The 13,086-nt window shown below is 49.4% G+C and overlaps 1 protein-coding gene across 9 annotated transcripts in view; it reads left to right on the top strand.

The window, feature by feature from the left end:
• Positions 1–13,086, top strand: part of RABGAP1L (RAB GTPase activating protein 1 like) — a 446,160-nt gene that overhangs the window by 421,415 nt on the left and 11,659 nt on the right. For 7 of the 9 annotated variants that reach the window (XM_053916149.2, XM_053916150.2, XM_053916154.2 and 4 more), the window contains 3 exons: positions 3,654–3,764; positions 9,202–9,306; positions 11,537–11,620. In XM_053916149.2, the coding sequence (XP_053772124.1) occupies positions 3,654–3,764; positions 9,202–9,306; positions 11,537–11,620 (300 nt within the window). Of the gene's footprint in view, positions 1–52; positions 150–3,653; positions 3,765–6,079; positions 9,177–9,201; positions 9,307–11,536; positions 11,621–13,086 lie in introns of those variants that run through there. The other 2 variants (XM_045189419.3, XM_071219847.1) reach the window with 2 other exon arrangements.

Genomic DNA, 13,086 nt, shown 5'->3' with positions numbered 1-13,086 from the left:
CAGCCTTGTCATGTGTCTATTCTTGTTCCCACCATTTCCTAAATGTAGGAGTAGGTGTGCGGTTCCATTGGATCTTCTCCTTTTCTCTTTTTTCAATTGTCTTTGTACCTATGATTGAAAACGGTAGTTGGTCTAGGACTTTTGAGGAGGTAAGTTGTTTTTTTTTTTAATCTATTTATGTCTGTGATAGCAGCGTCTGTCTCTGAAAAATGCAGTATCCTCCTCCCAAAAGTTACCACACTCCCCCAGCTGTACGCCTCCTGTGCGGGAGGGTGGGGTGGGGACGGAGATAAAGCTGTCCACTGTGTTCTGTGCGGGTGCCTGCGGTGGGGTGTGTCCCGGGCAGTGTGAAGGAGGGCTATGGGGGCAGCGTCTCCTGCAGTCTTTGCTGAGAGGCTGGGGCCACTGGCCTGCTCCGTTCACAGGCTGTGTGTGCACCTGCTCATGTTCACGTGTAACGTGTGACCATCTCCGGATGGACGGAGGGGCACAGGGCTGAGGTTAGGGCCCTCTCGGGTGGCAGCCCTTACTGACATTTCCAAGTGAGTCAAGCAAGGTAACTGCCCTTCCCAAGCCCAACGAGAAGCAAACTTTTTCTCCGGTCAGCCAGTTTTGAAGAGAGCTTTGACTCCTCGGTACAGGCTGGAAAAGACAGCCAGGCTATGTGGCCCCTCTTTAACCCTTGCTGAGTGCGGGCAAGTTCTTCTGCACAGAGAAATCCCTATTTCAGCAGGAGCGGCTCCCACAGCACGAATGGCCCAAGAGGCCTCCCAAGGCCACCTCCGGGCCCCGGGTCCACACTGGAGGATGATACTGCATTTTTGGCCCCGTAGCTTGCTTTGCCCCACGTCTGTGAGTGTAGAGCCGGAGCCCATGCTCCCCACTCTGCTGCTGGCTTTGCAGACACTGAACTGAAGCTTCCTGCTAAAGCAAAAGTCGGGTGTGCCCCGGCTATGGTGCTTTGTAGGGACCCCCAGACACATACTTTCTCCCCAATATTCCCTCTTTCCCCCATCCCCTTACCTGTGTGTCTGTAAGGAAGGGTTCCAGCTGTGACAGTCTTGGAATGGGAAGTTACCAGGCAGGATTTCAGCTGAGCTCATGCTCTCTTATACAATATAACTGATCAGACCCATCACTAATCAATAGGGAAAGTAGTGACCTGTGCTTGTAAATACTGTCAACAAAGTCCTTTTCCACTCGCATCGTGTGACTTTACCTGGAGGTTAACCGGACTCTAAGTATGTGTCCTGCGACCTGAGAAACTGGGAGCTGCCATGTTTTCACTGGTGCCAAGGGGACGTGATGTGGATAACAGGGTAGCTTGCTGTGCCTTGGCGTCCCGAAGGTGCAGTTTCAGCAGACACAGGACCTCGGGCGCAGGCATTGCAGTAGTCTTTCCAGGGTCACTTTGGAAGAGGTGGTGCAGGAAATAAGAATGTCTTCTCTGCATTGTGAAGTATGTTGTGAGGAAATCGTGCTGGTACCGCTGCCTGTTCTGCCAGTGAGGGCATTTATTAGGAAAGTTTCTGAACCTTTAAAAAAAAATCTGAGTTTTTGACACACATGTAAGTTGTTTCCACAAAAAGGGGTGAGAGTTAGATGTATTGGAATGGAAGGCTGAGGCTGCAGCACCTGCTACGATTGGGGTCACTTCCACAAAGCTGGAAAGATTCAGCCCTAGACGCCCTGGCTTCGTTGTGTTAGCCTCCCTGTCCATTATGCTCCGTGAGAGGAGACGTCTGTAGATGGAGGGAGAGCAGGAATGTAATGAGTACAGTCTGCCCCTATAAACACGCACGCTGCCCTTTCAGGAACAACTGGGAAGTGGGTTTCTGGTGAGGCAGCGCTTTGAGGGGTTACATTGTATCTTGGTCACAAGGAAGATCCAGTGTGGTTTCATGTAGAGTAGGAGCTTCTAACAAGAGGAACTTAAGGAAATTACTGTTCGGACAGTTTATCATTTCCAGCGGAATTGAAGTTCTAAATTGCTTTTTATTTTTTAAACAACAAACTTTTAAAACACATGTTATGTATTCATTGTAGAAAACTTGGAAACCTTTAAATATCATCAAGACAACAATAAAAATAGTCTACTACCCACAGTTAATATCTGTTATTTATGTTGTTATAAAAATGGGATTTTCTGGTTCTTTAGCTCTTTTTCTACAAGATAGCATAGCATTGCTCTGTTACTAGATACTTTCACTTATATTTTAATACTACATGGAAGTTTATGAGTTCCATCATGAGTTTATTTAAAAGTATCTAAGTGATTTGGGATTTTAAAATCTTCTTCACTAGACATCCTTTTCCAAAAATGTTTTAATGTTCCCCAATTGCCCCAGCCTGCCTTCTGCAGAAGGAAAGACTGAAATGCGTCCTGTTGGCTGGTTATAGCACAAGTACAAGTTTGCCCCTGCGCTGCTCTGCTGGCCCTGTGTGGACCCTCTGCCCCCACGGAAGTCCCCGGCTCTGTCCTCACCATCCGTTTTAGGCCTTCTTTGAAAAACGAAAAGAACGAAATTAGGTTTTCTGCTTTCCATATAACACACCCCAGTTTGTCCTGTAGAGAAGATAAAATTTCACCACACACACACTCACACACACATATGCACACGCACAGAGTATGCTGTGACACACCCTCTTCCAGGACACAGCTTTGTCTTCTGGTCGTGCACCACGGCTGTGAGTTTTTGCCAGCTTCGCGGAAAACACAGCGAGAGGTGTATGTAAGTCTGAAAAACAGGAAGGTGTCATCCCATCGAAGTCCTTCCCGTCAGCTCTCTGGAGGCTCCTGGGACTGCTAACAGGCAGATAGCACTTTGGATTCTTTGGAATGGAAGGCACCCAATTGCCGTTGTGACAGGGAGTGTGTGCAGGTCACAGTGGCCAGTGACAGGGAGACCTTGCTTCCCAAGAATGATGTGATGAGACTTGTTCTTGTCATGTAACTCTGTTTCAGATTTTCCCCTGGGAGCTCAGGGGGAGCAAAACAGCTCAGTAAAGTGTTTTACCTAGAATCTTTTCATCTGAAATTTAAAAAACACCAGAGCAAGTATTTAGAGAGACGCTATCATAAGGACTGTTGCTCCAACACAGACATTGGCGTTCAGAAAAGGAAACATGTTTTTACCCAAAGAAGGAACATGTCAGTTGACAGTGAAGTCACGAACCCATCCATCCTGGCCCCGATCTTGGAAAAACAGTTTGAGGAAGTGTCTAGCGGTATCCCCCATTCCAGCCCCACTGTGTCTTGCGGTTTCCCTGCAGGTCAGGGTGGGGTTACAGTGCATGTTTCAAAGGAAGACTTGCCTGTGTCTGCACTCTAGGTCTATAAGGAAACCTCACGGGGCTGGGGTACATTTGCACATTTTTGCGTTTTTGTGGCACATTTTTTACGATGAAGTCCTGTCTGGGGGGTGTAATGACCGGGGTAAGTTTCACTGGGTAGAGTGCCGCCTCTGCACCGCTCGCTTAACTCACCGTTGTTTCCCAGACAGCTGTCCTGCCTTCCTGTGCCACTGCGCCCTCTCCTTCCACACCTTTGAGTCCACTGTTGTTGCTGCTTGCGGTTCCTCACCAGTCCCATCTGCTGCTGCTGTTCCACCAGGCACTAATGCCCGCCTCTGGCTGTTGCTCTTTTTCCGCAGAGGGAGAACCGGCGATTACAGGAGGCCAGCATGAGATTGGAACAAGAGAATGACGACCTGGCCCACGAACTAGTAACCAGCAAAATCGCCCTGCGGAATGACTTGGATCAGGTACGCTTGTCATTCACCGGGAAGAAATAAGACCGTGGCAGCCTCCTCAAGGGCAACGACCCAGTTGCTCTCACCACAGCCCTGCCAGGGCTCCCTGTGCACTTGACCCTGAGTCAGCTGCTCCATGGATGAATGGGTGGGCAAAGGTGGGAGGGGACTGTGCTAATCGGAGCAGGTGGGAAACGCCAGCTTTTGAGGAGGGTGTGGGTCACTTCCAAACAGCACGTGTGACATACTTTTTTACACCTCTGCGCTTCTCTGGTGTCTCTTCCCTGTACCAGTGCTTTCCCTAAACCAGGGGCTGCCAGCGTGGCCACCTGAGAACACCAGTCACAAGCATCCTCATCCGCAATACAGCGGAGGTTTCATAGGACACATGGACATTAAGATGTGTGTGTTCTTGGGTTGGCAGGCATCCTAGAGCTGAGAGCCAACACTGCCTGTGTGTGAACCTGGCATTACCATTTCCTGCCCGTGTGACCTGGGCAGTGCGTAACCTGCCTACCGGTATCAAAAAGTCAACCTCCTGAGATGATTCGAGAGTAGAATAAGTTAAAGGACCTTAGTAGTATGTGTTGAATAAATGGTAGCTGTTGCTAGGAAGATGGAAAGTTGTTGAACTTCCCTTGTTCTTTCAGCTTTAGGATTTCTGTTTTCTATTGAATAGTTGAAACAACTATTTCAAAAACAGTTGGCAACATGGAAGGAGTCTTGTGTAGATTTAAAATTACCCCTCTATTTTCTGACTTTGAAAAACTGAACATTCCCAACAAATGGTGCAGGGTCAGAAAAATTGTGACTGAGACTATTAAATGTGTGAAAAGAGAGGCATGATTGTGCTCTAACTATGCACTGACAATATTTAAAATACGAATCCATCAATAATACAAATCTGATTGAATTAAAATCGAAGGAGTTTTACAAATGTTTGAAAATGGTCCCTGCCACACCTTCTTTCCCCATATAAACATCTGATTTTGTGCTCACAAGTTTTGAGCACAGTAAGGTGGGGGAGTAGACCACTGGTAAGGAGCACAGTGCCAACTCATGGGGAGAGGTGGAAGCCGAAGGAGTCAGCGCTACATGGAGTTTGCAAATAAAGCAAAGACTGTGCCTGCTGCTCGGGACGCCGGCTTGGAAGGTAGAGAAAGCAGCCCAGTAGGGATGAGAGGGAGTCGCCCTTTTAACCCCCAACCCCGTGCAGCCCACTTCTTTGTCAGGTGTCAGCAGGAAAAATGGGTGACTGAGGGAGTCAGAATCACAGAAGGAAGAGGTGTCTCGGTCGACCGGGGTCACACCCTGCCTGACCACAGCTGTCCCAGTTCTGTGTTAATCCGACGCCAGTGGCCGGGTAGCACTGCAGCGGAATTCTTGGCTCCCTGTCCGCTTTTCAGATGGCCTCCGCTCACAGCTCATTCTGTCCCTTGGAATCTTATCTGTTACTAGTTTTCTTAAGATGACCAGCTAAAGGAAAAACGTTTTAAGCAGTTGGACTCAGTGGGGGTGCCATGAAAGAAAGTGGAGCTGTAAATTCAAAGTTGTGTGCATTACCGTAATGCATTCGTTAAGCCTTTAAAAGGTTTAAAAATAATGAAATTAAATACTGGCTGAATACCTACTATGCACCAAACAATAAAGTTAGCGATTTATGAACATTATCTTATTTAATCTTCCTTAATGACTTAATTATTTTAGTCCTCCGTTTCATAAATGAGGAAACTGGCACGCACACACACACACTCTGACTTAGCAGTCCTGTGCGAGAGAGATTTGGTCAAAAAGATACACACAAGGTCATCGACGGCGGTGTTACTCATGAGAATAAGAAACAAACAGTGTGTGTGTCCAATAGAAGAGGAGAACGAAAGTACACTGGTCAAGTGCCTTTCTTGGAATAGCTTTTAAAGATGATAGGAAGGCAATGACAGAATTTTCTAAACAACAGCAAATTAATTTGTGTATAATGTTTGCATCTAAATCGCAAGGGACGTGGGTGGCATGGGGCCACCCTGTAAGGAACGGAGGCTGGAGTGTACCCAGACAGGGAAGAAGCCAGCAAGGAAACACAGTACCACTAGACTTCTCTGGGTGATAAGAGCAAATCTAGTTTTTATATTCATCTTTATGCCTTTATTTTTTCAGTGACTGATCTTTTATAAGAAGACCTTAAATTGTTTAACCACTCTTGGTTAAGCAACAATATACATTATAACTTTTTAATAATCAGAAAAAAAATATTCAAAACTTAAAATTTTTTAAATATAAAAATATACTATTTAAACATAAAAATAATCACAAAAATATATTATTTAAAGGTTTTCCAGCCCTGGCAGGTGTGGCTCAGTGGATGGAGTGCCAGCCTGCGAACAAGAGAGTCACCAGTCCAATTCCCAGTCAGGGAACATGCCTGGATTGCAGGCCAGGTCCCCAGTGGGGGGCGTGCGAGAGGCAGCCGATCGATGTATCTCTTGCACACCCATGTTTCTCTCTTTCGCCCTTCCTTCACTCTAAAAATATAAAATAAATAAATAAAATCTCTAAAAAAATGTTTTCTAAGAAAGTCCATTTTGTGGGTCCATCAGGAATGACTACCCCGTGGGGGCTCCCGAAACAATGGATTGTTGAGAGCCCAGGAGCCTCACGTAGACACTAAGCTCAGTCTCTGAGGAAAAATCACTCCTTCCTTTAGTCCTCACTCTATTTCCTCCCTTCACACCTTTCTTTCTATTTCTCTCTCACTCTTTTCTTATCCTCAACCAAGGACATGTTTGTTGATTTTAGAGAGAGAAAGAGAGAGAGAAACATCAGTTGGTTACCTCCTTACGCACCCAGACCGGGGATCAGACCCACAAGCTTTTGGTGCACAGGACGATCCTCCACCAGCTGAGCCACCTGGCCAGAGAATCTTTCTCTTTTTTTGTTTAAGACCTGGCCCCTGCTTCTGAAGCTTTTTATCTGAATGAAAGAATAAACATTGCGTTTTCATGCGTATCTCCTCCTGACGGGTGCCGTTTTGCTCAGGGCTGTTCAGGTGACCTGCCCTGCAGCCCCAAGGAGGGGCCCTGGCCTGGGAGCGTGCAGACCGGCTTTGTCTGCTTCACCCACTCAGTTGGCCTGGTACTTCCGTGTCCCAGCTTATCAAACTCAAATCTCTTCATTAAAGCAGCAAACCTGGCCAACATTAAACCAACACGAAAGCAGATTGTATTTGAAATAATATTCAAAGCAAACAAACACTAATTAGGTACTTTTTTCAAAATAAATGACTCCCTACCCCTGTCACGTTAGCATCATCGGCTTCAGGCTTCCTGGGCACCATAGGCTGTTCATTTTCCTCTGACACAGACTTCTCTTTGGAGAACTCACCCTCCCTCCGATGCTGAGAAAGGGCCTCCAGGCGATTAGAAACATAAAAAGATACAAATTCTCCAGGTCAGTTTCTGCTGCTCCCTGCTCTCTGGCCCTTCCTGTCCTTCCCCTCTCCCCAGAAACCAACAGGAGACACAGAAGTGCTTTCCCACCAGGGACCTGCCTAGGTCCCTTCTAACCACAGCAAGTTTCGTGTTAGGCCAGAAGCGATGTGTACGAACTGTAGATCCATTTGCTTTGTTTTAGATCGAGCAACTGGCTAGTTCTTTGAGAAACCATTACTGAAAGGTGCTCATGCTGATGCCTTTTGCTCAGGTTATCGGTTGATTCATGATCACCTAACAGATTGCAGTGTCGTTTCTGTCGCATTCACGTGGGAGCCTAACATAGCAGAGAAACCTCCTGGAAAACTCTGGGCGGGACTCGTTCCATATGGGGCCCGCAGAACTTTATGCAGATGTCACGCCTGGTAGCGACAGGAATAGAGTGAGCTCGCCTTACCTTGACCTAGTGAAGAACGTGCAGCAGAAACGTGAAATAAAAATAGTAGGTCCTCTCCTGATAAATATTTAGTCGTTTATTAAAAATTTTCTCAGGGAGGTAGCTTTCTTTTCCTTTCATTACAGACATTTCCCAAAAGTGCCTTTTTTGAGGTCTGTCTCTGATTTTTAGATGTTCTTTTGCTGTGTGCACTCCCCCCTCCCAAATCCGATGCATCAGTGTCTTGAAAAGGGACTTGTTCACCTGACAGCTCCAGGACACAGGGCATGAGGAGCACCAGACAGTGGGAACAGAGAGGCTGGATGCAGGTTCCCCCGCCGGTGCCCAGCAGACTGTGCTGGCCAGGCCATCTGGACGTGCGGGAGATACAGTGAAACAGACAGGAGGCCACCTGGCCCGTGTTCGCTGTGACTTGGATAACATTTTGCTTCTTCAGAAGCTTCTTCAGATAGCTGCCCTCCCCCGTGTCTGTGGTTTCCTCTGCTGAACTGGTCCTGTGGCTCTCCGCCACCTCCACTCCGCATGGGCTGCTTCTGTGGCGACTTTCAGAGCCGCATCCATCCGTTCGCCAAATGCCAATAGAGGACCTACTCGGTGCCCGGTGCTGGGCTGGCTGGTGGGGCTGTGATAGAGCTGCTGCCTCCCAGAGCTCCAAGTCTCGTGGGCCGGATGAGGCAGTCCCACGTGTAACCTGTCAGTGCAGGTGTGCTAAGTGCTGTTGAGGGAGATGCAACGGGCTTAAACAGGAGCGAGTTCAGATGGGGTGAGTGGGGTGGGGCGCGGCCAGGCTGCGCTGCGCGCTCGCTGGAAGCTGAGACCTAACAGGTGACACAGACATGCGTTCATGAGTTAAACACACACACAGCGCTTCCTCAGTGCAGTCGGGCTCTGTGTCTAAGTCGGGACCAGAGCACTTTACTGAGCTCTCCTTGGCCATTCTAGTCCTTTCTGTCTGCAGTGCTGGTCCCTACTTCTCCTCATGGACGTCCTCTCGTGGGCTTTGGTCTCACTCTCTCACTACTGCACTCACTCCTGTGTAAGTGCCCGTGTGGGCTTCAAATGTGCTTGCCTGACTGCGGTCCATGGCTTGGCCTCGCTCTCTGCTGCCTGCCCTGCGCCCACCTCCAGGTGCCACCCTTAGGGCTTCCCCTGAGTCCCACCCCTGCCTCTCCCGTGTCCACAGTCTCAGAGTGAGTGCCGAGTGGCATCTGAAACTGTGCGAGGAGCATTCAGAGCAAGCAGGGACTCTGCTGCCATTCCAGTCTACACTTGGGCCCGGGCTCTGCACCCAGCGTGCGCCCCAGTCACATGGTCAGATCTCTGCCACCCACTGTCGTCTGAGAGGTCACTGCTATGGGAGGATTAGAGGTAGCACGTGCCCAGGGCCTGGAGTGTGGTTGGCAGGGCCTGGGGCGTGGTTGGCATTTGGTGAGGGCAGCCGTCACGGGGTTGGCCAGAGGGGAAGAACACTGGCTCACGGTAACGTGGGAGCGGGATGCACCAGAGTGGGGAAGGACACACACGCTCTCTCCACGTCTCCGTGACTGTGACGTGCTCTGACTTGCAGGCAGAAGACAAGGCAGACGTGTTGAATAAGGAGCTCCTCTTGACCAAACAGAGGCTGGTGGAGACCGAGGAGGAGAAGAGGAAGCAGGAGGAGGAGACTGCCCAGGTAACAGGTGCGGGTGGGCTTTCCTCGACACAGGTGTCTGACGCAGGCGTGGAGCTGGTCGGTAGTGCAAACCAGACCTCCTTTCATTCTAAGTCAGGGCGACATGGAAGCAGCCCCCGCGAGTAGCATCGAGTGTGGACATTTCTTCTGCAGGCGTTAGAGCAGGAGGCGGCCTTTCTCCCCTCCAGGAGCTGCCGGGAATCTGCCTTGACTGCGCTGTCTAGCATGTGTGTTAAATTTTCTCTAAGTTTAGTAACTTGGGATTATGATCCAAGAGCTTTGACAAATCTGCAAATTCATGTCATATCGCCAAGATAATTGACTCCTCTGAAGTAACGTGAGGGTTGTTGAGCTGAAAGCCCATAGGGCGCTCTGCTGGGCGTCGCCTCCACCCTCCATGCTTCACTTTCTGACCCCGGCCAGCCCGAAGAAGAGGCTCCAGCGCTCCTGCGGAGCTGGCGCACCTCGCTCTCACACCTCGCTCTCGCTCCCTGGGGCATAAGGGAGCCCTTTGGGACCCAGCCTTGGAAGTAGCGCCCTCCTGTCTTCTGTGAGTTAGGAGGCTGTTCGGCTAGAAGGTGCCTCCACTGAAGGGGTTCCCCCGGAAGAGCGGTTGCTTCCCGGTGTTGTCCATCTCTGTCCGTGCCAGCCAGGCTGCTTAGCACATGCATTCTAAGGGGTTTCATTCTGAGATGGCAAAGTTACTAGTAAAATAGAACACAGAGCCCTTCCAAGACCTGCATCCAAGCAGAGAAAGTTCCAGTGAGGTTCCTAATGAAGGGATGTATCATTAACACCTTTGAAGGTTTGTACAAAGTGCTCCCTCATTTTTGTTGTTGTTGTTGTTGAAATGATAGAGTGAGTTTTGCCATTTACTGTGGACCAAGTTGTTTTATTTTTTATTTTTGACATACTCAAAATTTTTCAGTGGCTGATTATCCAGTTGGATGTAAGCCTTTTCATGGGTATTGTTTTTTTTTTTAACCTCCTGCCTCTTCGGGGCTCACTTCAGCACTGTCGGTAAAGGATGAAGCTGGTGGCAACTGAATTTAAGCCATGCTTCTTCCCTGTGTGTGTGTGTGTGTCCTTTTTACACCATTGTGGTACCGGTGTGAGGTTTGTTGGAGCAGGAAACGGCTCAGAGAATTAAGTGTCAAAGCCTCGCAGCTCTCCGAGTCCACCCTGAGGTCGGGGGCCCTGTCATAGGACTGGAAGGCTGTGGTTTATGCCTTAAATTGTGTGAGGTGGAGGGCAGAGACTGACCTAACAGCTAAGTGTGAATCCAAGTAACCTAATAACCTACAAACTGCTTTTAGAATCTGAGAATGCAGCAAATATGAAGGAATTCAGAAACCTTCTAATGAGATGAGCCCGATTATAAAGTGCACTAATTAGGGAGTTTGCAAGTAGAGATTAATCTTTAAGCACATAATCCAAATAAACAGATGAATTCTGCATTGCAGCATCCCAAATTATGAATGGGTGTAACTAAAGTTTTTGTATGTTTGGTCGACGACTTGGAAGAACTGGATGCTTTCCCCTTTGCCTGGCAGCACCTGAGCTTTCTCGTCGTATCGCCTTCCCCTGCGCCCAGAGTTCTGGAGCTACCGGACTAGGAAAGCGATGGGTTTTCAGTTAGCATTCATCTTGCAGAATTTCTGTGACTGTTAACAAGGACCTGCTGTACGTGTCACCTTAGCTCCTCTAAGGTCACTGTCTCTTTAGTCTGTGAATCTCCTGTCCTCAGGGGCTCTTGTCCTTCACCATCTTTCTCTGACTCCAGTCCCAAAGCCTCTGGTTCCTGCCTTCACAGCGGTGACAGTGGTGACCGTCAGGGACTGAATAGGAAGGCCTAGTGCGTTTCTTCAGCAACCGATTGTATAGCGTCCAGGGTACCTGCAGCGATGCTTCATTGTGGACCCTCGCAGGGGTAGAGGCGGCTTCTGGGTCGGCACTGAATCGGCGACGGTTGTAAAAAGTAGTACGCATAGGCAGTTTTACCGTCGGATTGCAACTGTGCCTTACACGCTACAGGGAGGGCAGATTTCTGTATCTCTTGAGATGGTCAGGTTTTTCAGGTGATCAAGATGCTGCTTCAGTGGGGAAACGTCTATAGTTTCAGTGTTTACCTCGTCACTGGCCGTGATTCAGGCAGACCCGGGTCTGGGTGTTGGTGGAAATTACTGCGATTTTGACAAGTCTTGACGGTTCTCGTCCTCACTCTTTCCAGCTAAAAGAGGTCTTCCGGAAACAGCTGGAGAAGGCTGAGTACGAAATAAAGAAGACCACGGCTATCATCGCCGAGTACAAACAGGTACCGCGCCCCCATGGTGCTTCTTGTCACCGGAAGCCTGATGGTTGCGGTTGTTCTTTGGGGAAATATACTTTGTTTTCGGAGTTTCCGGAGCAGCGGCCACTCTGCAGTGACTGGATGTGGTGGCGGGTGCTCCCCTCTGAAGCTGGCAGTGGTCAGCCGGGCTTGAGGATAATGTGGGAGGTTTATCCGAGCAAAGCAATCTATTGTTTGTCTGACGTGTGTGCTAGAGGTAGAGGGAAAGAAACGTCATTATTACCGTGGGGACCCTGTCACCGCCCTGCTCAGAAGCTACTTCCTGTAGAGCGCAGGTGGCAAACACAAGGCCCGCAGGCCAAATCTGGCCTTCCACCTTGTTTTATCCGGCCCGGCACCAGCACTAGCACTGAGCTCTCCCTTAACAGTTAAGGAGTAGTTCCATTTACACAGTCATAAAATTACATTCGGCCCTTTGAAGGCAACAGCAAGGTCGATGTGGCCCCCGGTGACGCTGAGTCCGACACCCCTGCTGTAGAGCACACTAGTAACATTTGCCTCTTTACCAAGGACTAAAGTTTAGTGATTGGGTTGAATGGCGGTGGCTAGGGGATCAGTGTGTCCTTTGCTGTCATAGTATAGCATGTGGGCACCCGTCTTCCTGCACGGCCATGTGGCCTTGAAAGGGAGACAACTCCTGTGTGTGCAGAAGAGGAAAGGGAACTTGCTGTGCAGGGAAATGGGGAAACCCTTCCTGGAGGAGGGGCGATTTGAGCTGTGCTTCCAGGGCCAGGTGAGCGGGGAGGGGGAGGAGAGGGCAGGCACGGGGAAAGTTCCAGGGCCAGGTGAGCGGGGAGGGGAGGAGAGGGCAGGCACGGGAAAGGGAACCAGCATGCACACAGGAGTGGAGTAGCGGACGGAAAGAGTTCAGTTTGGCAGACGCCCCAAGCCGCAACAGGAGCACAGGTGAGTTGGGGCGCAGTTCAAGGAGGGTCGTCAGGGACAGCTGAGGAGTTTGGATTCAGTTGTTTGCAGTAGGAACGTTTGAGCAGGAAAGTGGCATAATTTGGGACCTGTGGTTGGCACTGCTGTGTCCCAGTGAGAAATGTGGGACCAGGAGGGGACCCACAGGCAAAAGCACAGACCAGTGAGAGACAAAGCGCAGAGTCCAGGTGAGCTAAAGGGGACCCTGACCAAAATCGGCAGTGATGAAACAGAGAAGAAGAGGGCAGCGCAGAAGACGGCCACTTTTTTTGCTAGAACAAGGGAAAACATTGAAAGTGATCCTGAGATTTTGAATTTGGGTAAGGAGGAGAGGGGATGCACAAGGGACATTCAAGGCCGTGTGCTGTGGAACTTGCCATCACTGCAGATGCATTTTTTGTCACCACGTTAGGCCATGAGTGGCTGCCATATGCTGTGCTCTGCAAATAGCAACCTTCGGGACTGCTCTTGAATATTATCTGGCAGGCGCTTCCAGTGATGTGAAA

This window comes from Desmodus rotundus, chromosome 12, assembly GCF_022682495.2.
Source record: "Desmodus rotundus isolate HL8 chromosome 12, HLdesRot8A.1, whole genome shotgun sequence".
Taxonomy (NCBI): Eukaryota; Metazoa; Chordata; class Mammalia; order Chiroptera; family Phyllostomidae; genus Desmodus; species Desmodus rotundus.
Note: the sequence above shows the minus strand (reverse complement) of the source record. Positions and strands in the feature narration are given on the sequence as shown.